The sequence below is a fragment of the Perna viridis genome, chromosome 10, assembly GCF_037379345.1.
Source record: "Perna viridis isolate PV_CMFRI_1.1 ecotype Kerala chromosome 10, ASM3737934v1, whole genome shotgun sequence".
NCBI lineage: Eukaryota > Metazoa > Mollusca > Bivalvia > Mytilida > Mytilidae > Perna > Perna viridis.
Window position 1 is genome coordinate 14,808,193 of NC_142454.1, and position 25,678 is coordinate 14,833,870.

General features: G+C 32.5%; 2 protein-coding genes across 3 annotated transcripts; one reads left to right on the forward strand and one right to left on the reverse strand.

The window, feature by feature from the left end:
• The first annotated feature begins 30 nt into the window (after positions 1-30).
• On the forward strand, positions 31-18,820 carry LOC148604670 (SMAD family member 9-like). 2 transcript variants are annotated; one of them, XM_088549547.1, is made up of 6 exons: positions 31-199; positions 8,623-9,047; positions 11,374-11,574; positions 12,179-12,325; positions 12,934-13,158; positions 13,988-18,820. In XM_088549547.1, exons 2-6 carry the CDS (start codon positions 8,633-8,635, stop codon positions 14,386-14,388), a joined length of 1,389 nt encoding a protein of 462 aa, XP_088405673.1. In that variant the 5' UTR covers positions 31-199; positions 8,623-8,632; the 3' UTR covers positions 14,389-18,820. The 2 variants fall into 2 exon arrangements, with proteins under 2 accessions (XP_088405673.1, XP_088405674.1); XM_088549548.1 differs by lacking the exon at positions 31-199 and adding an exon at positions 5,356-6,085.
• A 2,735-nt stretch (positions 18,821-21,555) lies between these two features.
• On the reverse strand, positions 21,556-25,344 carry LOC148604671 (RWD domain-containing protein 2B-like). Its single transcript, XM_088549550.1, has 3 exons — positions 25,139-25,344; positions 24,271-24,520; positions 21,556-22,630 (listed from the first exon to the last, which is right to left on the reverse strand). Exons 2-3 carry the CDS (start codon positions 24,508-24,510, stop codon positions 21,959-21,961), a joined length of 912 nt encoding a protein of 303 aa, XP_088405676.1. The 5' UTR covers positions 24,511-24,520; positions 25,139-25,344; the 3' UTR covers positions 21,556-21,958.
• Between the last annotated feature and the right edge of the window lie 334 nt (positions 25,345-25,678).

Consider the following 25,678-nt stretch of genomic DNA (forward strand, 5'->3'; position numbering starts at 1 on the left):
AGGAAGCAGCAATGAACTTCCGGATGAGTAATAATTCTTACGCTGATTTGTTGGTGAGTTGGTTCTCAGTCATTCTGTCGCCAAAGACAATATTGTTGAAATTGGTGTTAAATTATCGCAAATTGATCGATTGATTAATGACCGGCTACTAATTGGAGTTATTACATATTGATTGGCTGGACATCAGATATCATATCAGGTATTGACGATTGTGAATGAGGGGAAATAGATTCAAATCGAAGACCTTGCATATCTTTTCAAGTTATAGTCAATATTTTAGCACGTTTTTTACTGCATGATGTATCTTTATATTTGAAATTGGAAGTACTAAATATATCTTTATTCTGTTAAACATACGAAGATTTTGATAGCACCTTGCTGTAGCTTAGCCCAGTCCTTTCAAAGTGTTAAATTCAAATATACTTGGTACTTCACAGTACCGTGATGCGGTGTCACGGAGTCGTACTTGTTGGCAATCCCTTTCACTATAACAGGTGTGGTCAAATTGTGTTTTAGTGACCCACTCATTGTGAACTTGTAGTTAGTTTTAACACTCGTCCTTGATTTTCATAGATCAAAGGACAGTGTTTTGTTTTGAAAAGCAATTTTAAAGTTATGAAACAGTTCAGGTAACAAGTTTTGTTTTTGTTTACTCGATAGGTAAACATACATATACAATGTAGATTCAACTAAATGGGAAAATGTTTCAAGTACATTAAGGAAACCTTAAGTTTCACTGTAACACTGCCTTTTGGTATGCAGTGAAAAACCAGGGGTAAAGGCTTACTTTCTTGACTTTTCCAAAAATGGTTGAAATCTGAAGGGAGTAAAATTGTTCAGCATGATAGGCTGGACCTAAGTCCTGAAATTGATTTTTATACAATTCCAACTTTGAAAATCTTCTCCTCTGAAGCTACTGGATGGATTGAAACAAAATTTAGCATGAATGTTTCGTAGAACATCTTTAACAATCTTTGCGTAGGAATTTTTGATTTGGCAAAAAACATGGCCGTTGTTACTCAAAATAGGCTATAATGCTCTAATTGCAGTTATGCAAATAACTCTGAGACAAGTGGGTTTCACTAAAAATCTGGCAGAGCCTACATTAAAAATTGTTCAGCATGATGAGTTGGACCTATGTCGAAATTTTCAGAAAGACTTGTTGACAGATGAAAGTTGTATGGGTCCCGAAATGAATTTTTTCCCAAATTTTATATATCCAACTTTTGAAACTCTTCTCCTGTGACACTTCTAGTAGGATGGATTGTAATCAAACATAGCATGAATCCTTTAGTGCATTGAGATTTTTGATCTGTTGAAAAACATGGTTGCTGTTTTTAAAATTGTGGATTTGTGGTAGTAATTGGTTAACCAATGAGTTAAGCAAAATTGTCACAAGTGACGGTAAAATTAATCAGCATGGTAGGAGGACCTATGCTGAAATTTTCATAAAGATCTGTTTATCTTAGTTTAAGTTATTGCCATTGAAGAGTCATTTTTTGACTTTTCAATGGCAGTAACTTCAAAAAATGACTATGAGAGATTTCTTCTATATGAAAATGGGTTGGATAACTAAGATGCACTCTATTGATGAAATGATTCTTGTGACATTAGTACAGTAGGTTTAAAGGAAAAGTTAAGTTAAGCTCTTATGAAAAATGATACCCATGTAAACAAAAATAAATAACCTATAATGCAAAATGCACTTTTGTAAAATGTTCAAGGCTATGCAAAATTAATAATCGTTGAAATATACGTGGATAGCCATCTTGCAGGACTCTTCTATTTGAAGGAAGATCTTAAACAGACTTTTTTTATTTTTACCAGTAGCTTCTGATTAGCTTGTGACGTCACTTAGTTGGTTTGGTACTGATGTGCAAGCACTGCATGTAATATGTAAACAAAAATATTCTGTAAATAAATTCTAGGATCCTGTTTATCTTATCACCGTAACATGCTGTCTTATCAAGCTTATGATTGCACAAGTAATAAAAGAGAAATATCCAAAAAGTTTTTTGATTGTCAAATCGAACATTCTTCAGAAGTAGCCATTAGATTTTCCTCAGATATACATTTTTGTACATGTACATCTACTAGTCTTCTGGCTGCAAATCCTGTTGTTCGTGAATGTTGTCCGACATTTGCTTACACATTTCGCCTCAGTCTCTTTCATCTGTAATTTGGGTTAAAAATTATTGGGGAAAAGTCCCAAATTTACGCTTTCTTCGGACATCAAAATCAATAACCTTTTTACTTTCACTTTACAAACTGACTTCATGACATCACAGCTCAACCGATCATGGTGGCACTCATTGGCGCAGATAATTCAAATTCCCGTAATATAAATAACGATTAATTAGTTAAGAAAAGGAAACAATTTCGTTTCAATTTTATTTTCATGAACATTAAACACATTACATTTAGTTTCAATATTTATGACTTGCACAATAACATAGTCTTCTCCTTTACGAGTTCAGCTTTAGAAAGCTAAAATTACTATTTTTGACCAAGTGAGCAATTCAGGCTCTCTTAGAGTCTCTAGTTAATACTAAGATCAAGAATCTCTTCTTCTATTCTAGCTTGCTGCCTAAATGTACAATGTATATCTATTTGGAAAATGTTTTGTCTTGATTGTGGGCTGTAGTCATAGTTACATTACATTTAGTTGCTTCCTTGTAAATCGATTCTGTTTACATAGTAATTTTGAGTTTTTAGCTGTCACTACTGCACGCCTGCTATTCAGGTACTCGTAGTCATACAATATAAACCTGCATATTAGAGGTGGACTTTTACCAAGAACTTCCAGGGATTGAGCTGGGTTTCACCAATGTTCTATTTGCAATTTTTTATTTGATCTGGCAACAAATTCTTGACACCTACATTGTAGGTTTTGTATATTAAAATTGGCAGGAAGTTTGTCTGCAATGGGTTTATACTCCAAATTACACCTGGTCACAGCTAATTGACCAAACCCAATCAAAGGTAATTAGACTATGTCAGTAGGTGACCCTGACTTGCAATTCATTAAATTAGTATCTCTTCAAATAAATTTTCATGGGAGGTGTCAGTCAGATGTAGATATATTATTGAGCCAATCAAAATTCACATCATTTGGTCAAATGTAAATGTGCAGGTGGCTACATACAAGCTTGTGAGCCCTGTTAAACAATATGATGTGGTATATTCTGAAACATATTAACTTTTTACATGTAAATTAATGTATTACATCCAATTAACAATGATAATCCCATCAGGAAATGTATAAAACACTCGTAAATGCAAGAATTGATAAAAGCAAATGGAGGACTTCTGTTTACACTTTTCTAATTGGCTGTGTGACTTTTTTGGCAGGAAAATCGGTAAACCAATAGAAAGTGGATTCCCCAAATCTAAGTAAGGAAATAAGGTATACTTGACCTAAATTAAGTCTTAATATTCGGATATCAAGCAGAAGTTTAAGAAAAGAAGAGAACAAAAAAAGGCGCACAATTAATCTGTCATGGTACTTTGCTAAAAATTTTATTCTTTGAATAAAGAGAATTAAGATTGTTGAAGACTTATAAATAAAAAATTTAGTAATAAAAAGTCCCAGATTAAATAAAACACTTGCTACATAATTTTGCATATGAATTGACTTACTGGCTAAGACATCAGCTAAAACCTGCCTTATACATGTATCAAGAGTGATTCTTGAATACATATATGTCATGAATGAGGGTTATTTTGAAGAATTGAAAAATAACTCATCTGTGGATTATTTCGCCACCTATGTTTGTTCCAATTTCTGAAAATCAGGGGTAAAAATTGGCAGTTGCCAATTTTCAGGTGACAGAATTTGAAAGCTAGAGCATTCCCTGAAATATGTATACTGTAGCAAAAAAAAAACTCAAAAATTAGAACAGAAACTAATTTTTCCATCTGAAGGACAGTCTGGACAGTACTATTTAAATCACGAACAACTCAGTTACTGATATTTACATGTATATGTTGAAATGAAGGTGAAGTTGAAAGCTGATTTATTTTTCACAAAAACCTTATTGCAGTCACCTTTATCTCTATTTAAAAAAAATCCAATTTTGTGTACTGGTACTTGTATTTGTACTTGTATTTTAGAGTCTAAAGAACAGTATGTCAAATAACACAGCCTTTGATATTCTCTAATATAGCTAGTATAATGACCATGGCTATGGTGAATGTGTCAAAGAGACAACAACCCCACTTGGATGAAAATGCAAGTGTATGACCCAAGGGTTTTATTTGCTCAACCTAAACAAACCTGGTTTCATCAGTATCTATAGGTTTTGTCCATTGCATATGCATAAGTGTATTATTTGACAAAAATTAAAAAAAAAGAATTGAAAATTAATTACATAAAATTCCATATGTGTATTCAAATGAGTCTCAGTCTAATTAGAACAGTTCTAATTTTATAAGGACAAAACTTTTAGTTAACATTTATGACGAATCCCTACAGTTAAAACAAATTACATTGGCCGATTGGGTTGAAAGATTGGAATATACATAATGAAGTGTAATTGTTAGAATTCTGGACTTAAATTTGCAATTTGGAGTATTGGAAAGAGTTTGCTAACCTTATTTGTGGTAAAGATTTTTTTTGGGGGGTGTTAAAATCAACTGCTTTTTTCATAATCTTTTATAGGGTCTGCCGTTTTCTGTTCTTGTCCATTTCAATTCATGTGTATATAATGTGCATCCATTGTCTTTATAAAGTGACTAGATTATGGGTGGACACACTTTTAAAACTCATTAGAATCACACTGCACAAAAAGTGGTTTATTGGCATTTAAATTGTTTTATACTGAATGTAGTGCACTGGTTCACCTGTATGTTTATCAATGCTGTCATATATTTATTATATAATGGATCTGGTTATTATACAATATAGATACATTAAACATTGTTCTAAAAGAGGTAGAGTTGTAGAGATTGCCAGCATTTTAAAATTAAACTCTTAAAATTAATTCTTCTGTATGATGTAAGACTTTCAGACCCAGGTGAGGTCACTCCAGATCAGATTAACAGGTTATATTTTAGCCTTTTAGCTTGATGCTATAAAACATTATATGAGCCCTAATGTCTAGACAAAAAGGTACTAATTGACACAAATCTTGTATGCTTGTTCAACAGTGAAATAATTTATCAAACTTTTATCAGACCTTTAAAATTGATGGTAATTTCTGTTGTGTCATCTTCACATCATTATAAATATGATAAAATGAAAGTGACAATTTACGACATGTCAGTGGCTCTATTCAGGGAATTATCTAAAACTTTTTCTTTTTTCTTTCACAACAGTAGCTAGTAATTATATTCATAACAACCTTTGTTACTGAAAAGGATATATTTGGAGGGTTAAACAAATTCTGGACAATATTGTAAGTAATTATTTAAATATATGTAAAGTGTAGTTAGAATGGTATCAAATGTTTGCTGTTTTTACATGTAATCTTTAGTAAAAAAAAATTGTTATATTTATTCCAGATGATTTGTTGTTGATAATGTACACAGCCAAGTATGAGCTTAAAAAATCTAGCTTAAAGGCAATATAATTCAAGAAATGTTTGAACTGAATAAAAAAGCAGTGTCTTTGTTAGTCTAAAATAGAGAGCACAGTGCCTCTCTTCCCTTCTAATGAACTAAATGTAAACTTACTACTTGGCTTTTGCCGAGTAGGGTGGAAGAATATCAATAAACTGTCTTCTTATCTAGTCGCCTCTGCTTTAAGTATTACTCACATTGAAATGCTTTCTTGAACCAAGAAATAGTCAAACTATAATAGCATCTGATAATTTGACCCATAATTTTCCCAAATGTACAAGGTCACTAGGCGTACCTTTAATTTTGGTATAGTAGTACACTTTACTTTTTAGCCTTGAAAGTAATTTTCTACCTTGATCACAAAATGAATCATTCTTTAATGTTTAACTATCACATTTTGACTATTTCCTGGTAGCAGTATGTGCTGTAGGTTTAATTAATTACAGGGGTTATAAAGCAAATAAAGCTGTTATGAGTGCCTTTAATTAAAGAGGAAAAACTGGAAACCTGACTCAGTATTAAACAGGTTAGAAGTGACTTATTAGCATGACATCATTTTTTGTTTGTTAGTGATTATCAATTTACCATTTTATTTTGGTTCCTGTAATGGCATTATTTTCTTCACAAGAACATAGAGGGACTTCTAGGGAAAGCCATACAAAGTCACTTATTAAAAGATTTCTTCAATTATTTGGTTTTATATCATGAATGTTGAAAACTTCTTACAGTTCAGTGACACTTGCTGAAGTATAAAACAAATAATTAACTTTGTGCATACTTGTAAATCTTGATGTGTTCATTTGTAAAAGTGCACGGCAATATTTGAACTATTATGTTGACAGTGCATTCACCACATTGCACCATAAATTATACTTATAAATCTTTTTATAGATATAGACAAGTTAGTTTTTTATTGATCAATAGTTGTCAACATGTGATGCTTCCAGTGTATCTTTAGACCTCCCACCATGTAAATTGCTTCAAGGCAATCCATCATCACTATAAATAAGTTTTAATGTATTTTAAAAATGTTTGATGTGTGTAAAAAAATGAAAAATCATTAAGTCAGTAATGAGCAAAAGTTTCTCCTATCTGTTTTGGTTGCCTTGCTGATAAATTTAAGTACAAAGAAGTACAGGATAGCGCAGTTCTTGTGGCTTCATCTAATGATTAATCAGTTGACTTGTCATAGTGCTTTCTAACAAAATTTATTTCAGACAGTACAGTGATGAAAATAATCCTGTGCACGGTTTTAAAAGCCTAAGAGAACTCTGTATACATGTTAACTGGATCACAAAAAAACCGTTGATTTCTGACAAACACTTTAACAATACTGAAACATGGACTGTCCTAGGTTTCATAATCAAAGCCCCAAAGGTGCTGAAACTCAGAAGTTGCTTGGCGTGCAACCTGCAAGATAGGTTCCCGATGTTTATTTTTTAAGCAATGTGCTAGAGTTCCAGAAATGACATGGGCTAAGGTTTGAGAATGTTTCGGTGTTGAACCCACATTTCCCTTGCAACCTGCAGCAAAACAAAACAAAGATGTACACAAATATCGTGAAAGTAAGATTATTGCATTTGTTTACGTTCTTGAGACCTTAACTTGATAAAGGGCAGCTGATGATGTTAATTGTGACGCTTCTTGTTAAATTGATTTTCATTTTAATACCATTCAAGGGGCATAGTTAAAATTCAACACCACCCATAGAGAGATAACGCCAATTAAATTGTATTGGCTTTTAACTCGACTGGTTCCCGATCGCAATATTCAGTAGTCCTGGGAACCAGGATAGCTTTTAACTGTCTTCTATGAAATTGCTACGTGCCCAAGCGGCAAAAAATAGTTTGGCGGCTTGATTTACCAGTTCGACAATATTTAGCTGAAAATTAAACTTAAAAATGTTTGAGATATCATTTATTTGGGATATCGGTGAAATATTTAAAGTTTAAAAGAGAATCACGCATTAATTTGAAGACAGCATTTCCGTCCGTGAAGTTATCTGCTGGAAGCCCTTTTGTCATTCTTATACTTACAATACTCGAAGCCACTCACATGACTTTCGAGTAAAAAGCTGAGGAAGGATTTGAGAAAAATCTCAGTTGGAGATTTTTTATGAAACCAGGCACTGTACATGTATCAATTGTCCGTGTACAAATGTAATAAGAATTTATAATTTTTTATAGTCTTGTTTCAAGTGACCTTATTGTCACAGCCATAATTAAATTTAAAAATCAAATGACAAATTGAAATATTATAGTCATAAAATTTTAAATTCTAAGTTTGTAAATGAGAAGGCTGTAGAGTGTGAGTGATAGGTATGCACCTGAAACATTCATCAGGTATTGTACACCTGGATGTTTTCATGTAATACACAACAGGTGCCCATTTAATTGAACTTCAATATTATATTTCACATCTTTGCATATCTATGTAACATTTAAAAGAATATCAACTTACAATGATGGTTTTATCATGAAAGAGCAAAGCAATGTTTAAGTATTACTCTGTTTATTTGCTTAAAGAATTCTCAAAGATCTAAATAAAAATTATCAAATAAAAATTATCACTGTCATGACAATGACTTTTGAACTATGAAATACATGTGTACTTAGAACTTGTACTTGAATTATGTTCAGATTAATAGTAGATGTACCAAGGAAAAGCATTAGTGTTAAAGTTAGTATTCATTTATTAATTTGATCTTCCTGATGATTTTCAGTTCATACAAGATCTAAAAGGTTGAATGTTCATGTTGTGGCAATAACACTTTTAAGATGGTTGTATTTCTGTATTACAATGATGTGATCCTAGTAGAAAATAGCAGATCATAAACAAAGTTCATGTTACAAGCATGACTTGGATTGACTCAACTCCTACATGTAACCATGTATAAACATTTCTCTTTTCACATATAACATGCACAGTACATGTATATATTCAGTTGTATGGAGATTTCATATGTATTAAAATTAAGATACAAGGTACAATTACATTGGTTATTTTTTTATCTTTTCGCCAGTTCTTAGGTATTTTTATAATGTATGTTTTATATTTTCATAGGTTATAAGGGATGTCCTCACCAATCTCAAGCTTAAACAGCTTATTCTCCTTCACGAGTCCAGCAGTCAAAAGATTGCTGGGATGGAAACAGGGGGATGAGGAAGAGAAATGGGCAGAGAAAGCTGTTGACTCGCTTGTCAAGAAACTTAAGAAAAAGAAAGGTGCTTTAGAAGACTTAGAAAAAGCCCTGAGCTGTCCTGGCCAGCCAAGTAAATGTGTTACCATTCCTAGATCTCTAGATGGAAGATTACAGGTATCTCATCGTAAGGGACTTCCACATGTTATTTATTGTCGAGTGTGGCGATGGCCAGATCTACAGAGTCATCATGAACTGAAGCCGTTAGAATGTTGTGATTATCCATTTAGTGCTAAACAGAAAGAGGTCTGCATAAATCCTTACCATTACAAAAGAGTTGAAAGTCCAGGTAATATATATTATTTCAAACTCAAGTCAGATAGTTCAAGATTAAATTTAATAGTACTCATATATAGTTAGGCAGAGGTTTTAGGAAAATGTCCAAAAGACAATACATAGGAAATAAAAAACTGAGTGGTGCTGACTAGCAGGATTATATATAACTGAGGGATCAGCTGAGCAGGACTATATAACTGAGGGGTTAGCTGAGCAGGACTATATAACTGAGGGGTCAGCTGAACAGGACTATAACTGAGGGATCAGCTGAGCAGGACTATATAACTGAGAGGTCAGCTGAGCAAGACTATATAACTGAGAGGTCAGCTGAGCAGGACTATATAACTGAGGGGTCAGCCGAGCAGGACTATATAACTGAGGGATCAGCTGAGCAGGACTATATAACTGAGGGATCAGCTGAGCAGGACTATATAACTGAGGGGTCAGCCGAGCAGGACTATATAACTGAGGGGTCAGCTGAGCAGGACTATATAACTGAGGGATCAGCTGAGCAGGACTATATAATTGAGGGGTCAGCCGAGCAGGACTATATAACTGAGGGATCAGCCGAGCAGGACTATATAACTGAGGGATCAGCTGAGCAGGACTATATAACTGAGGGGTCAGCCGAGCAGGACTATATAACTGAGGGATCAGCTGAGCAGGACTATATAACTGAGAGGTCTATTAGTATTAATAAACTGAAGGGTGCAGTCTTGCAGAGTTATGAAACTGAAGGGTGCAGTCTTGCAGGATTATGAAACCGAAGGGTGTAGTGTTGCAGGATTATGAAACCGAAGGGTGCAGTGTTGCAGGATTATGAAACTGAAGGGTGCAGTCTTGCAGGGTTATGAATCTGAAGGGTGCAGTCTTGCAGGGTTATGAATCTGAAGGGTGCAGTCTTGCAGGATTATGAATCTGAAGGGTGCAGTCTTGCAGGATTATGAAACTGAAGGGTGCAGTCTTGCAGGGTTATGAAACTGAAGGGTGCAATCTTGCAGGATTATATACATGTATGCATTACCACAGGGTGTCAAATCTTAGCAAAATTACACAACCAAAGGCAGTTTAGGAAGATTTATGAAGCTGTTCACAAGAAGATATTTATGTGAATAGAAAGATTTTATAAATTTAAAAAGTTTGTGCATGGGGAGTGATTATTTTAGAGGAGACCAAAGAAAATATTTAGGTACTCACAAAAAATCTCATTTAACAAACATGACCGTATGTTACCATGCTTAAATTTGTTATTGCAGGAATTACCTGCAGAATTACCAAATTACTAGAATCAGTTTACATGTATATATTATAAATTAAATTGTCTATTGATGTTGGAAAACTCAATCTGTCTGAGTGTCTCCAATTAAAAACTGGCTTTTATCTGTTAGTTCTAACCATCAACTGATGAGGTTACAGTACCTAATTAATTACATGTATTAAAGGAAACAAATTAACACACTTTCTTTTCATAATCCATGCACATGTGCATCAAGATTAAAAAAAGGTGCAATGTTTGGCAAAGGATCATTAAAACAGGAGTTAATTAGATGATAAGGGCTGATTATTAAATGCACCTGAAAGTAATGAACATTAGTAGCATTGATGCCCTGAACATGTAGATTTAATATGATAATAAATCTATATATAGGCTGCTGTTAAATCTACATGTATGTTATAATAAACCAAAAACATATGGGTACATGTATATTGACCACTTATTTCTTCTCTTGTATATATGAATTGGAACAAAGCAGTTGTGTTGTACAGGAATGATAAGTGGCTACATCATTGTTCATAACACCCTTTTGATTTCTATACAAATGATTGTCATCCATATTAGTTGAGTAAGATGTTAGCCTATAAGTGATCTAAAGTATAAAAAATTTTCTGTAAGCTAAATATTTTGTGTACAAGCAGTAATTAGTAGGACCCCACATCACCAATGCAGGTGCCTAATAGTTTTCACTTTGTCTGTCTGTTTGTCAACAATTTTTGTGAATGCAAAATCTCATAAAAACTGAATGTGGTATAATGCTTTACTGAAATTTTGTATTTTTTTTTAATATTTGAATTTTGAAAAAATATTTGTAGACACCATTTTTATGCTGTATTAGTTCTTGTAGTGCAAAACTGTAAAATGTATGGATAGTAGTCAACTCAAATTATGTAATGGTTATATGTGTATTTTCAATTAATAGCTTAAAATGGATTATGATTTTTTGTAAACACTTCATTAGGAACAGGACCCTGTCTTATTAGTCTGTTCTAGTTTCTGACCTAGAGTATCTTTATTCTTTACCTATGTCTTCTTAAAGTGTTTTTATATTTTTACGTTATAGTACTTCCACCTGTGTTAGTCCCACGATATAGTGAGTATCCTTCAGGACCAGGTCAAAGTTCATTACCACCGTTTCAGCAGTCACCAGAGCCTGCTATGCCGCAGAATGTTAGCTTTGATCCCAATGGGTTTCACCAACAGTCACAGCAGGGACCACACTCACCAGCTAGTTCTGGTCCAGGGAGTCCCTATGGTCTGCCAGGTAATATGGATGTCAGTGATATATCTAATTATCAAAGTTTATGTTTCTTTTACACTGTCACACTGTTTTGCAAAGCATTTAATTTGGTAATTTTTTTTTGTAAATCACTGATGATTTAATATTCTTTTAATGTTGAAATGGCTGATCATTAGTGTTGGTAATATATATTTTCACTAGTGCCAGTAATTAGAGCTAAATGTCAAAACACTTGTAAAACTACACATTTGACACCTGTGATTGTGGTTATATTTTGGTTCATTCTTTTCGGTGAATCATCCAAAATACATATACCTCAATCATCATGTAAAGGTCCATCATATAAAAGAAGCCAATAAGTATGTGTTGACATAAATATAATGCATTACATGATTATAAGCAGTAGATTAAGGATTTCTTAATGGGCACTGTGGTTGATGTTCTAAAACCATGATGTCTCAAAAAGAAATTGTATTATGATTGCATCACTTGATATTCACTGAATTGACCACCAGAAAATGGAAATGTCTGTTACTATCTTTATATCTGCCTTGAATAATTCACCATTTTTTACTTGTTGATCTGAAATTTGCAGAAAATATTATAAAAAAATTGTTTTTATCATCAGCTGGCACACCACCACCTGCCTATCAGCCACATGATGATAACCAGCCACACAACCAACAACAAACAGTAAATATACAGCATTGTAGTAACCATGGAAACCAACCAAGAAGACCACCACCAACACCAATGGATACAATGCCCTCTGGAGGTAACAGACTAATATTGATTGAACTTTTATATACTTCAAAAATAGAGGAAATAATTAGTATGGAGAGCATTTGCTTATAATGTTAAAAATACAGTTTTAGAAAAAAAAAAGAGATAATCATTTTTCTCCTGCCAACTAAGTTTGCTTATTCTCAATCAAAGGAAGTCATGTTTCAGAAAGTAGTGAAGCATGTATCCATGACTCTTCTTTCCTATTGAGGAGGATTTTTACATGGAAAATACGTGTTAACATTATCCTTCATTTACATGTGAATATTATGAGAATAGAAAAAGGAACTGATGTGGTGAAATACAGCAGATGCACCATCATATAACCCCTGTATAAATAGTAAATACAGAGATCACCAAAAGGTCTTCAGCAAGTGTTAAAACATCTTCAAGGTAGCTCTGAAAGGCCCCAACAACAGAAGTAATAAAATCCACGGTAACAGAAGGATGACACTCCTTCAAAATGAACTAAAAAGTCAAATAATGACACAAAGACACATTAATGACCTAAATTGACATTAGGACGAAAGCCATTTTAGATTTCTAGAGATATTCAATTGCTTTTTACAGTACCTTTAAGGGAAATCAATTTCTTTTCAGTGGATCTACAACCAGTGAATTACCAGGAGCCACAGTTTTGGTGCACAATTGTGTACTATGAGCTTAACAACCGTGTTGGTGAAGCTTTCCGTGCTTCACAGACTAGCATTGTGGTTGATGGTTTCACTGACCCTTCAAACAATGCTGACAGATTCTGTCTAGGTCTCCTCTCCAATGTCAATCGTAACTCTACCATTGAAAATACTAGGCGACATATCAGCAAAGGTATGTGGGCAAAGACTTTTAATGTAGTGGGATCTTTGAATTTCCCAGTCTGTCCTTCTTTAGGTCTAACTAACCATTTTTAATGTTTTCCATTATATTATCTAATGAAAAAAAACATTTTCAAAATTTTACATTTAATTATCAGCACTGATATGACAAATATGTATTAAAAGTATACATTTTAAGTTTTATTTTTTTTTTTTTTTTATCAGCATTCACCAACATTTTTGCTCAGGTTGTACTTGTGCCTATCCTCATATAGAATGGAGAGTGTCTGTTGGAAGGGGAAATATTTTTGAAACATTTTTCACAGCAACTATAAATCATAGCCACTAGATACTTGGCCCACAACTTCAGTCTGGGGTCCAATACTATGGGATATGATTTTGGGTTTGTGGCACTTCAATTTTCTGTTTATAGTAACCCAGCCATTTCTGTCCCATGTTTTGTTAACTTATAAGTTACAACTCCTGAACTAAAAAAAGCCTGTAGAGTATGTGCATTCACTTTGTCTGATAAGTATGTTAATTTCTTAGCATCTGTTAGTCTGAATGTTTCAATATTTAGTATGCTGAGTCGAATTCTTTCATCTGAAGAATGTTTAGCTTTGTTGACAAGACATTATTTTTTTACCTGCAGTTTTACTTGATTTGAAAAAAGCTTGAAGCATTATCAATTACCAATGATTGAGTTATCAATTTTGGGCCTTAAGATTACAATGCAAAGAACTTTTTTTTTTTGTTTATTAGAATTTTTACTCTCTCCTAATTACCGTACCATGTTTTTGTGTGATTTTTTTTTTATTAAATTTAATTTAATTTATTCTCAGGTGTACACCTGTACTATGTAGGAGGGGAGGTCTTTGCTGAATGTTTAAGTGACAGCAGCATATTTGTACAGAGTCGTAACTGTAATTACCATCATGGATTTCATCCAACAACAGTATGTAAAATTCCACCGGGATGTAGCCTTAAGATCTTCAACAACCAAGAATTTGCAGCTCTTCTAAGTCAGTCAGTCAACCATGGTTTTGAGGCTGTGTATGAACTCACAAAAATGTGCACGATCCGTATGAGTTTTGTTAAGGGCTGGGGAGCAGAGTACCACAGACAGGATGTTACCAGTACTCCATGCTGGATAGAAATTCATTTAAATGGACCTTTACAATGGTTAGATAAGGTTCTTACACAGATGGGATCTCCCCACAACCCTATCTCATCTGTGTCATAACTAACACTCATTGTATGTATAGAAATCTCACTAAATGTTTCAACATGATAGCGTTTAGGGTAACAATAAACCTACTGCAGAAGAAATGCAACAAATTAATATTCATTAAAGCTAACCCATCATTAAAAATAGAACTTTCTACAACATCCAACATTCGTTTTTAAGTGAGTTAATTTACCAGTAGTAATGGCCAGTGCTATCAGAAATGAAAGTTTTAGGTAATAAAATCTGATATCTGGAATTTAAAATCCTGTAATTTATGCTCACTGCCTTCAATTTTTCCTGTATTGATGAAATAAGTCAGACTTGCCAGTTTGCTTTATGTCAGAATTTGGCAAGAACGTTTTTTATGTGCTACATTTGTATCTGAACACATACAATTTTAGTTTATCTCTTCATGGTTGTATTGTTTTAATTATGCTATGCTTAAATATGCAAGTGGTCACATGCTATATGAAACTTGCTTGTTTTCTGTCAATTGGTATATAAGAACTGATGCTCAAATTCTACATAAATTTGAGCTCATATGGAAGTCGTAATGTAGCTTCTAGGATTTATCAGTCTGTTGACTCTTAAGGATTCCTTTTAGAATACTGAAATCACAGTAGTTTTTTGTTTTGGAGGAAAAAAATGCATTATATGATAGTCAAAGTGAAAACATGGTAGCGGTAGCACATAGAAACAGCATACATCAGAAGTGTAATCTATAAATATTATTGTAATGATCTCAGTAAATGAACATTTAATGTACAGTAATCTAGCAGGAGAGATTATAATAGCAATTTTAATCAAAGAGCACAAACTTCAAAGGAGTATTTGTAACAAAAAATATGTGTATAATGTTTATATTTGAATCTATTGTTTTAATCATTTTTGATGTCATTTAATGTAGTTCATGTAACTTTTGAAAATAACAGGATTTGATAACTAATTATTATTATTCAATGAAAGTGTTTCAAAAGATGTAAGTTTCTGTAATATTTACTGTGCATGATTCCTATTTTGTAATGCATATAGATACTTGACAATGCATTTTGCCATGAAATCTCATTTTGATCAAACTTTTTTGCAATATTTTTTTAGCCTTTTATATGCCATTTATTTGTATATTTTCTCCTATTCATTTCATTATTTATGAAAGAGTCTTTGCTTGTAAATATTTGCTTTTTTGAAAGATGCAAGAATTTTTTAAGCCAGAATTTACACTTGTGTGCAATTTGCTTTCTGTGTATGATACAATGTTGTATTGCAGAACAGGAAAGTGTACCATATGTGTTTTTCATAAATGTCTAGATTTTTATATTCATTTTCTATCTTTTCTGCTATTAACCAGTAGTACAACTGAGCCTTAGTATCTTAGATCTATATATGACATGTTTCTAAATGCTGTTACTCAAGTGGTCTGAAATTGTTTGATAGAGTTACAATGAACTGAGCTCAAATATTTTAGAATGCAGTAGGTATTGAGATGGTACCATTGAGATTCATATGAAGACTTCTTTTGACAGTTTATGAGAAAGAAATTGTAGCTTAATTTTTTTTTTTTTGCTTTTATGTGGTAACTAGGGAAATCCCCTCTTATATCATATGGTAGTACAATGTGTATACTCTCCAATTAAGGGGAGTTAATGTACTTAGGTTTTCTAATAAAGGTGCTATTGATGTATGTAAAGTTCTACATTTAATCCTGTTCTGAATGGAATTCCATTGTTAATTCTTTTAAAGACAAAAATGATCACAAGTTTCTGCATTAGAATTAATTATAATGAAAAGTTTACTCTTTCTGTGAATCGTTTGTGTTTATTACCCCAGTTTTGAATTGTCCACATTAAAATAGGTGTTTATGACATTTTTAAAGAAAAATTTTGGCAAATGTATTTTTTTTTTTCATTTTTTATTTTATTTTATTTTATTTTGTATGAAAAGTAGTGTAGTTCTTATTTGGTGATCTGAATTGTAAGGTTAAGTTTGCTTCATCAGATACATTTCTAAAATGATAATGGTGACCATACCTTTATTTTGGATGCCTTGCAAAATTTGATCAGGTTAAAAGATCTTTTTTGTATTAAGATTGCAACTTGGTAGATGGTGAACACCGATAGTCCTTTTCAGTGGAAAAATTTAGTAGTAACAATGAGCTCTCTACTAACCCAGAGGAAAACAAATGAGTTGTGGACTGTCTGTTGCACATAATCTGACTGTGAGGAAAACAGTTACACAATTTTTTTTTCAAGGGAGGAAGATCTGCTCCTTTTTTTAGGTTTAAACAGAAGATAAAAAAAAAGTTTGCTTTTTTATTTGTTATATTCTGTGATTATTTTTGAATTTTACAATTAGAATGTCTAGTGCTAACTTTTTATATTGATTTATTTGTTTATAAAAAAATTAGTTACAAATGTAAACTAAGAGGTTTATGTTAATACATGTATGTGTTACGCAAAGTTGGTGTGAAATTGCCAAAATATTATTTGTTAACACCAATCAGAGTTTATTGTTAAAAAGTTTATAAACATTTGTTATTTGTGACATGTTAGAATTTATATCTAATTTTAATAGAGATCTACTTAAAATACGGCTATACTTGTATTTCAGCTTTTTTTTAACGTTTTAGATAAAATTCTTTTTTTTTACAACTGCTGTTATTTTTGTTTTCCAATAGGCATTCTTTTTTTTTTTTTAAGAAAGAATTATTCTTAAGACAAATAAGACCACCAAGTGTATGTTGTAAAGTAAAAAACCTGCAATGAATAAGCATGACTTTACATACTGAGTTTGGTGTTTTATATAACCACAAACAAAATTGGTTGTTGTGTAACAGTAGGGTGCTGTCAGCATTGGCATCATTCATACTCACTCAAGTAGTCAGGATCAGACCCCTGCAGTGATATCAAGCTGTGCCCTGCAGAGTACTTTATTTTATTTGTGGTGCTATCGGTAAAAGGTTAGACTGGTTGAACAGAGTCTGTTTCTCTGTCTATTACTAACTGCTCATAATACCAGGCCACCAAACCTCTATTGTCTAAGTATATGTAGTCAAGTAAAAAACATTTTTATAGATTAAATTTTTCCTTAACTTGACAAGTTGTTTTTTTTCTTGTTTGTCACTTGAATGTCAAAGTGTTGTGTCTTATTGTCAGTATATGTCTATCCCAGTGTAATAATAGTGGTTGTAATTGTTGAACAATGTTATTATATCTTTTCTATACTAATAGAATTTGAATTATGGAATTACTGCTATCACATTTTAAATTGATTGAAGGAAATCAGATATCAAATATTTTTGCAGTCTAGATCCAATCTTTTCTATAAATTTCTGTTGATAAGTTAGAAAGTTTTTACCTGTTAAATAGTATACACTTAAAAAGGGCACTTGTAAATGGGAGATAACTCTAATGATATTCTGGTAAACTTTTTCTTAATCCATGTACAAGTCGTAGTTGATATGTTGTGTCTTGTTTGAAATCCTGTCGATTGAGTTTTTGTATAATTACCTTTGTTGATTGTTACTTATTCTCACACTTTATTTGTATATGATATTCAGATTGTCATGTATCTGTATATTTAGTTTGAAGTTGGCAAATGTCCATCCAAAAGTGACAAGTTTTTGAATTTAATTATTTGAGATTGGATTTTTTTGCTATGCTATGAGCATGATTTTTGCTTTATAGTCTATAAAATTTGATAAGGTTATTGCAGTATGATTTTTTTCCCATTTCTGAGATAGTTATTAGTTTCCATTTTAAATAGTACAATGAATATCAGATATTAGGATTGTGTTTAAACTCCAAGTTAAATGGCCTGTAGGTGTCCAGATTAAATACATATTATTATATAGATAGCAGTGATTTACCGAATGTTTCCCTGTGTAAAAAAAATGATAATTCACACTGTGAAATAAATTCAGTAATTTCATTCTTGCACTTTCTCTTGTGAAAACGTTACATTACAAATATCAATCCCCCATTCACAAAAACTAAAATTTATGTTGAAATAGCAATGAGTTCAGGAGGAAATCTATATAATAAATAGGATAATCAATTGGTTATCGTGAATAACCAAAATATGATCACTCGTGCGAAGTATGCATTGAGGTTTAACTCTTGCGTGGAACAACTTCCGCTCACAAGTTAAATGTTAACGCATTCTTGGCAGGATTGATCATATTTTGGTTATTCACTCTTTCTTATTAATTATCCTATTACCCATAAATGAAGGGCATCTGTAGTGGCATTTAGATGAAGTTCAAACGCAAGTAGCTTTTTTTCTAAATTAAGAATAAAATGGACAAATCCAACAAGTTCTATTTTAACAGTAATCATTTTTGGTTCTATCTTGACGAACAAATAAATGATTGCTAACACACATTATCATTCTGTTATCATTTCATTATTCATCCATTCTGTAAATTGTACTATAAAGTCATATAACATTACTTAGTGGTTGTTTTTTACTTAACTCGAATAATATCTTAATTTGTATGTCTACTGCCCAAATTATACTTAGAATGACATTCAACCACTTAATTATTGTGAATAATATGATCATTTTTATTGTTGGAAAAGATGCCCTCGTTTTTATTTGATCTTGGATACAAAAAAAAAACAAAATTCCCATCACTTGGTCAATGAACCAGGTCATGAACTTTAAACACACCCCTTTTAACTGGACTACTTTTGCCAATGAAGTAATCTGTCTGGAAAAAGGCGTGTGTGTTGAAATAATTATGAATTTATCGAAGTTTTTGCCAAAATATTTAATTATAAGGAATGTATAAAGAACTTCGGTTTGATTTGTGCATAACATAAACTGCTTTGCGATTTATTCTGAATAAATCAAACCAAAGTTCTTTATACAAAATAATATTTAAGAATTGGCTATGATATAAATTTTGTCTATTGAAAAATAACAAAATTGTCCATGTGCATATTGTTTATTGTGCGAAGTGCCAATATTTTTTTTATCCATTGAGATATAACAAAATTATTTTAATCAGAATACAGTATCTATCTCAAATTAATTCATACTCAGATATTAGTTATATTCCTTAAATAATTTAGTTGGGACCTTGTTTGAAGAAATTCAAGGCAGACATGGAAAGGTAAAATTTCTGAATTTATAGGGCCTACACTCACCACACCGGTTCTTGGATTGTGCCTGGCTACTTACTGTTTTTTTTCTCCATGCTGATTCTGTGACTCTTATGTTACATCAAGATGTTTGAAGTGCTTCGTAAATTTAGATTGATACATATCTATCCAACTGCTCACATTTTAAAGTCTAATTATCAGGAAGAGAAGAAACCAGTTTTACAACAACTGAAATAGTACATGTATATCTTCCTTAACTGATACAAAATCATACATCAAGATAATTCTAATTTAAGCCATGAAAACTCTGCAGAACTTAAACAGCTCTTATCTGAATGGTATTAAGTGAACATGTGAATATATTAAGACGATCACTAGGTCATGGAGTCAAGAATAATATCAAATTCAAATTAGAATGGTAGCAGTCCAATCACTAATATTCATTATCATGGTGTTAATGAATGTGTTTTTCCATCATGGACCAGTTATATATCTAAGGTCTGTAATAATAGCCCAAGGAAGGCAACCCTATAACAGACTGGCAAGAAAAATAATGCACAGTATGTTGTTATATAAACCAGGCAAATGTAATCAACTGGTTAATAATAAGTCTTATTGCTTTAAGTGGTCATTAAGTCACCTTTGCTATCATCTGGATAATGAACTGGTGAGAGTACATTACTTTCTGTGCAGGTTCTCCGTGCATTTGAAACTTTAGTGTATGTATGTGAAATTAGTTATACTGTCTATATCAAATATTTTTTATCTTAGCCATATAAATATTTTCCTTCTAAGTGAGATGTTTAAGATAAGCAAATTGGGGAGGTATTTCTATAAAAAAATCATTCATTGCATTCCTATTTTTTATATGACAAACAGAAAATTGTGGTCATATAATGGAATCATGATGCTGTTGTCTTCCAAGATCTTAATGAAATTATACTGTAAGATACCATTATTAGGTTAATGACAAAGGAAGCGTGGGATTGATTTGGAGGTATGTAACTTGAACCAACCAGAAACTGGCATTTTCGTGGACAATAACCTCAGTAAATGGGAATGGATCTCTCTGTAATTGTAGGATAAGGTGTACCACTAAAAGAAGGCTGGGATTGATTTTTTGGTTCATGACATGAAATGATTAAGAATAAAAGGCCAAAAAAAAGCATTTTCATGATGTCCAGCTAATAAATTGATTAATTTTGAATGGATCTCTTTGAAATTGTACCAGGTGTCATACCACAAAAGAAGGCTGCAATTGATCTTGATGGTTATTACTCAGAAGTAACAAAAAGGGTCCAGAAACAAGCATTTTTCTAATGAACATACAAAACCTTGAGTGAAAGTGAATGAATTATAATCTTTAATATTGTTCCAAAGCTCCCAAAGTAAAGCTGAAATTGATTTAGGAGGGTTTTGCCATTTGAGGAACCATTACATTTAGCTTATATATGACATGGGTCATATAGTTCAATGGGTTGAGGCAGACAATATCATATTCCAAATTAAATGTTCAATATAGATTAACATGTAAAATTTGCAAAATCATTATCCTAATAAATTACTGCCTGCAATGTTTGAAGTACTGTACATGTACCATGGTTATTGTACAGTTGAATATGATGCATCAATCTGGTTTAATTCATTGAAACATGTAGGGAATTTCTTGTTAGTATGATCTGTTTTGGTGTCTCTGAAATGTCCTATTTTTGATGCCTCTGTATTATATTATTGGTTGACACCAACAGTAGTCTGTTAGTTCTGTGTCACCCTAATTTTGGAGAGGACTACTTGAAAAATCTAAATTTTGCCTATTTTTCATAAGATCTAAGTACAGAATCGTCATTACCCTCTGCGACAAACTACCTGTTTTGCCTCTGAAGTAGTCCTGTTGGCCACCAAACAAATAAAGTTAGTGTCAAACCCTGGTATTTTGTACCAGACAGCATGACATTAATGACCCAATACTTTAATAGTATGTATTTGATATACAAGACATACATGTAAGAGTTGAATGTAAATTACACATGTAAAAAATGCTAATTTGAATATAAATGTGACCCATTTTTCAACAAGTTCGTAACCCCAAAACATTTTATTTCATATAACTACAAAAACTTAACTCTAAAACATGAAAAGAAATATCAACAAAAGGATACAAACAAAATTCTAGGTAACAGCTGTTCCTTTACCTTCAACACCAAAAATTCTAGGTAACAGCTGTTCCTTTACCTTCAACACCAAAAATTCTAGGTAACAGCTGTTCCTTTACCTTCAACACCAAAATTCTAGGTAACAGCTGTTCCTTTACCTTCAACACCAAAATTCTAGGTAACAGCTGTTCCTTTACCTTCAACACCAAAATAAATGGTAACAGCTGTTCCTTTACCTTCAACACCAAAATAAATGGAAACAACTGTTCCTTTACCTTCAACACCAAAATAAATGGTAACAGCTGTTCCTTTACCTTCAACACCAAAATTCTAGGTAACAGCTGTTCCTTTACCTTCAACACCAAAATAAATGCCAAATATATGTCCTAGTCCATGATCGTTAAGAAAATCTTTAAACACACCCATATCCATGTGGTATTCACGTCCTTTTCCGGACCTAACTTCAAAAACCTTTTCTTCAAACTTATCAAACTTTCTAAACTCGTTTATACTATTTTTGCCCATCTCAATATTTTCAGTCTCTTTTATCATAATTCTCTTCCAATTCAATGCCCGTAACCTGGACCAATAGTCTTCAACAACTTGGCTGTATCCCTCTACACAGATAATACCTGGCTTCCCAGGGAGGCTAAATCCTGTCAGTTTTAATTCATGTGCCCAGTCAATAATATCACGTCTTTTGAATTTACTGAAAATATGATGACTATAAATCCATAACCTTGTGAAAGTTGTGTCATAGTCCATTTCTTTCTTTTTCCTGATTTTCACTTCTTTTTTCAAATACCTGACAAAATTTTCTTGTATCCATTCAATAATTGAATACATACAGATTTCTCCTCTCTCTATCCCTAAAATGAATTGCTGTAAATCTTCATTTAATTGACTATGTCTACTTCTATCCATCTTCTCACAACGAGTGAAAACACAAGGAGCAACACTAGGATATTCATGTGGAAATAGACAAACCATTTCTATGGTAACCTGTAAAAGAGAAGAAAGCTAAAAAAAAGGAAAGAAAACTGAACATTGTTAAGGTGCAGTATGCACTGCTTCAAATAGTTTATAACAACCATACCTCAGAAAATTATATCAATAAACAAGATATTGCACATTAGGTTGTGCTAAGAATACCCCCATTCAACCAATTCTGTAAAACTTATGCATCATCTAAAAAATTGTTGTATGGTAAACAGGAAGTAGATAAATGAGGAACCTGAGAAGCGGAGACAGTCATGACGGTACAAGTTATCATACAAAAGCAATATCCCAAATATCATTCCCTCTATTAGAACCAGAGAAATTTGTCATAGAAAATGTGTAACCAACGGACAAACAAGGTGTTTGCAAAATAGCCCTATTCCAATGAGTTGAGTATGAAATATAACAGTATCAATATACATGTAACTTTATAAATATTGCTGCCAAACTCTTGCGAGACACTGCTAAAATATACTTCTGTTGTTACAAACACTCAGATAAAGATAAATCACTTTCTCAATTTTTTAAGTAGCACTCCAGCTAAGGATCATGCAAAATGTGATTCATGGGTAAAAAGCCTACATATTTTTATTTTTGATATATTGTTTGAAATGTCATAGTAAACAGAAATTAACATGTGGTTTTTCATATAACCCGTGCTCTTAGGAGATAAAAATTATATGGAATGCACTGTAGTTTTCAAAATTAAGGGAGATAACTCAGTAAATTGCGCTCAAATACAATAGAATCTACTGGATTTTCAAAGTGGATTATCTCCTAAGAGCAGGAAGATTTGAATGAATAATTACATATTTCATAGTATAGACCCACAAAACAACTTAATTACAAAAATAAAAATATGTAGCCTTTTTTTGGGTGTATCGCATTTTTCAGATTTTGCATGATTCTTACAAAGACAGCTACTTAAGTGAACTATCAGTTTAACATATGATTTTGATTCATAGACAATGTATGTTCTAGATTTAAACGTTCAGATTTATAATAATTTTGGTTCTAAAGTTCATTCCTAACTGACTGATTTTATAAGTGATTTCTATTGTATTTTTCTTCTTTATATTAGTGCATATATAGAAATCTAATATTCATTGGAAATTGCATATACAGTGATGGAGGAATTATATATATAAATGTCTAAATATGTTTAACATACCAAAAGATGGTAAAATTTACATTGAATATTTCTGATAACCGAAATCCCTTCTTCAGCATAAAACTAATGAAGTTCAAGATCAAAACTTAGATTCAGATGCTCAATCATGTAAGCTGTGGATGATTGTACCTTTATCAAAGGCACACCTAAGCCAATGATAAGGAATCTGAATGTAAATAACAAGGGGGGGGGGTGTTTTTATCAAAATTAAGAAATGAATTAACTGTGGAAAACAATTAAGAAAAGTCGAAATCTAGTAGTATGGCGTATTGATGTACGCCATACTACTAGATTTTGACTTCTCTTAATTGTTTTTCCACGATTATTTCATTTATTGCCATGTTTTGCATCGTTTTTAATGATCCATCACCAAGTAAGAGTGAAAAGAAAAAAGATGACACACAAAAACTGAAGATAAGGGCAACAAGTAATCCATGTAATGAACTTCATAATTTCATAATGTGTAACACACCTTTTGGTCACCAGGTGATAGTTTTATACAAAATCCAATTCTGCCATTCAGATAATCGTAAGCAATCTTCCCATCAAGAAACTCTCTGATTTCAGTCATAACAACAGGATCATCAAGACTGAATTCATCAGAATTAGGGAACATACTTTGAAGCATCTCTAACTCTGACAGCTGTAGGTCTAGCATTTCTCGTATGCAGATCTGACAATCTTCACCATCGAAGTGTGTTAATGAGTCCATTTGTTTTAAACTAAAAAAAAAAAGTAGAACACCTTGCACTTACATTTATGTCTCAAAAGAGGTAACCATGAAAGATAAAGGAGTATGTTCAGAAAATATCAAAATCAGCCTAAAAAACTAAAGTGTTTCAAATAAATCTGATAATTGCATAATTCAATAGTTGAATATCCATACACCTTGGTTAAAAACAAAGTTTCTATGCTGTTAATAAATAACTAAAAAGAAACGATTGAATAAAAAAAAATACTCTCATACTGGACAATGTAAGGAACCAAAAAAAATCTATAAAAGACATTACTAAATGTAAAATAAATATATCACATTCTCTGTCACAGAGAAAATAACATTTATATAATAATAAATTTAATTGATACTTAATTGAACAAAACAGTAAGTACATATGAAGCACATTAGTATACAACCATATGGTACGGGTTCCTAGCTAGGTCATCATAAACATTGCATAAGTCACTTATAATGACACTTGTTACTGATAAAAGAAACTTGCAATACAATTCAATCATAAAATCTAGGAGCAGAACTCAGTGCTTGAAATTTAATCTCAAAGAACAGTTACTTGATAATTTTAAATAATGCAAGTATGCAACTAAGGTTTTAAAAAACTTACGTGTAGCTTTCACTGAACTTCCAAAGTCATGCAATTTAGTCATCAATCATAACAACACGCAAGAAATGTGTGAAGAAAGGGAAAGTGAAAGTCGAATGACCTTGACTTCTCAATTCGCCACAGCAGTAATTCGACCCTTCTTGTCAGCTCAATAAACCACAGGGCTTGCTCCCTACTAATCCCTACTCTACACGTTGATGTACTCCCAAATAGAGTGGATCCACATGAGGTCTTGGAGTAGACCAGAGCGTAAACAGAGCAGCTCAGCCGCTAGTAGGACATACTGTGACTGAGTTCTTCGGTCAGGTATCCCGAAGGCTGGGCTTCGCTGTCTCCAACTACTAACAGAAATCTACTAACACAATCCCCGTAAGGGGCGTATCACTTTTTACCTGGGAGGGGGAGCTGGTCAAAATGCAGGGGTCAAGTTTTTTCTGTAAGTGGAAAAGGTGGGTTCAGACTTTTCTATAAATTCAAAGAGGGGATCATTTTTTTTGCACATAGATTTCAAGAGGGGTCAAAATTTTAGTTAAGCAGAAC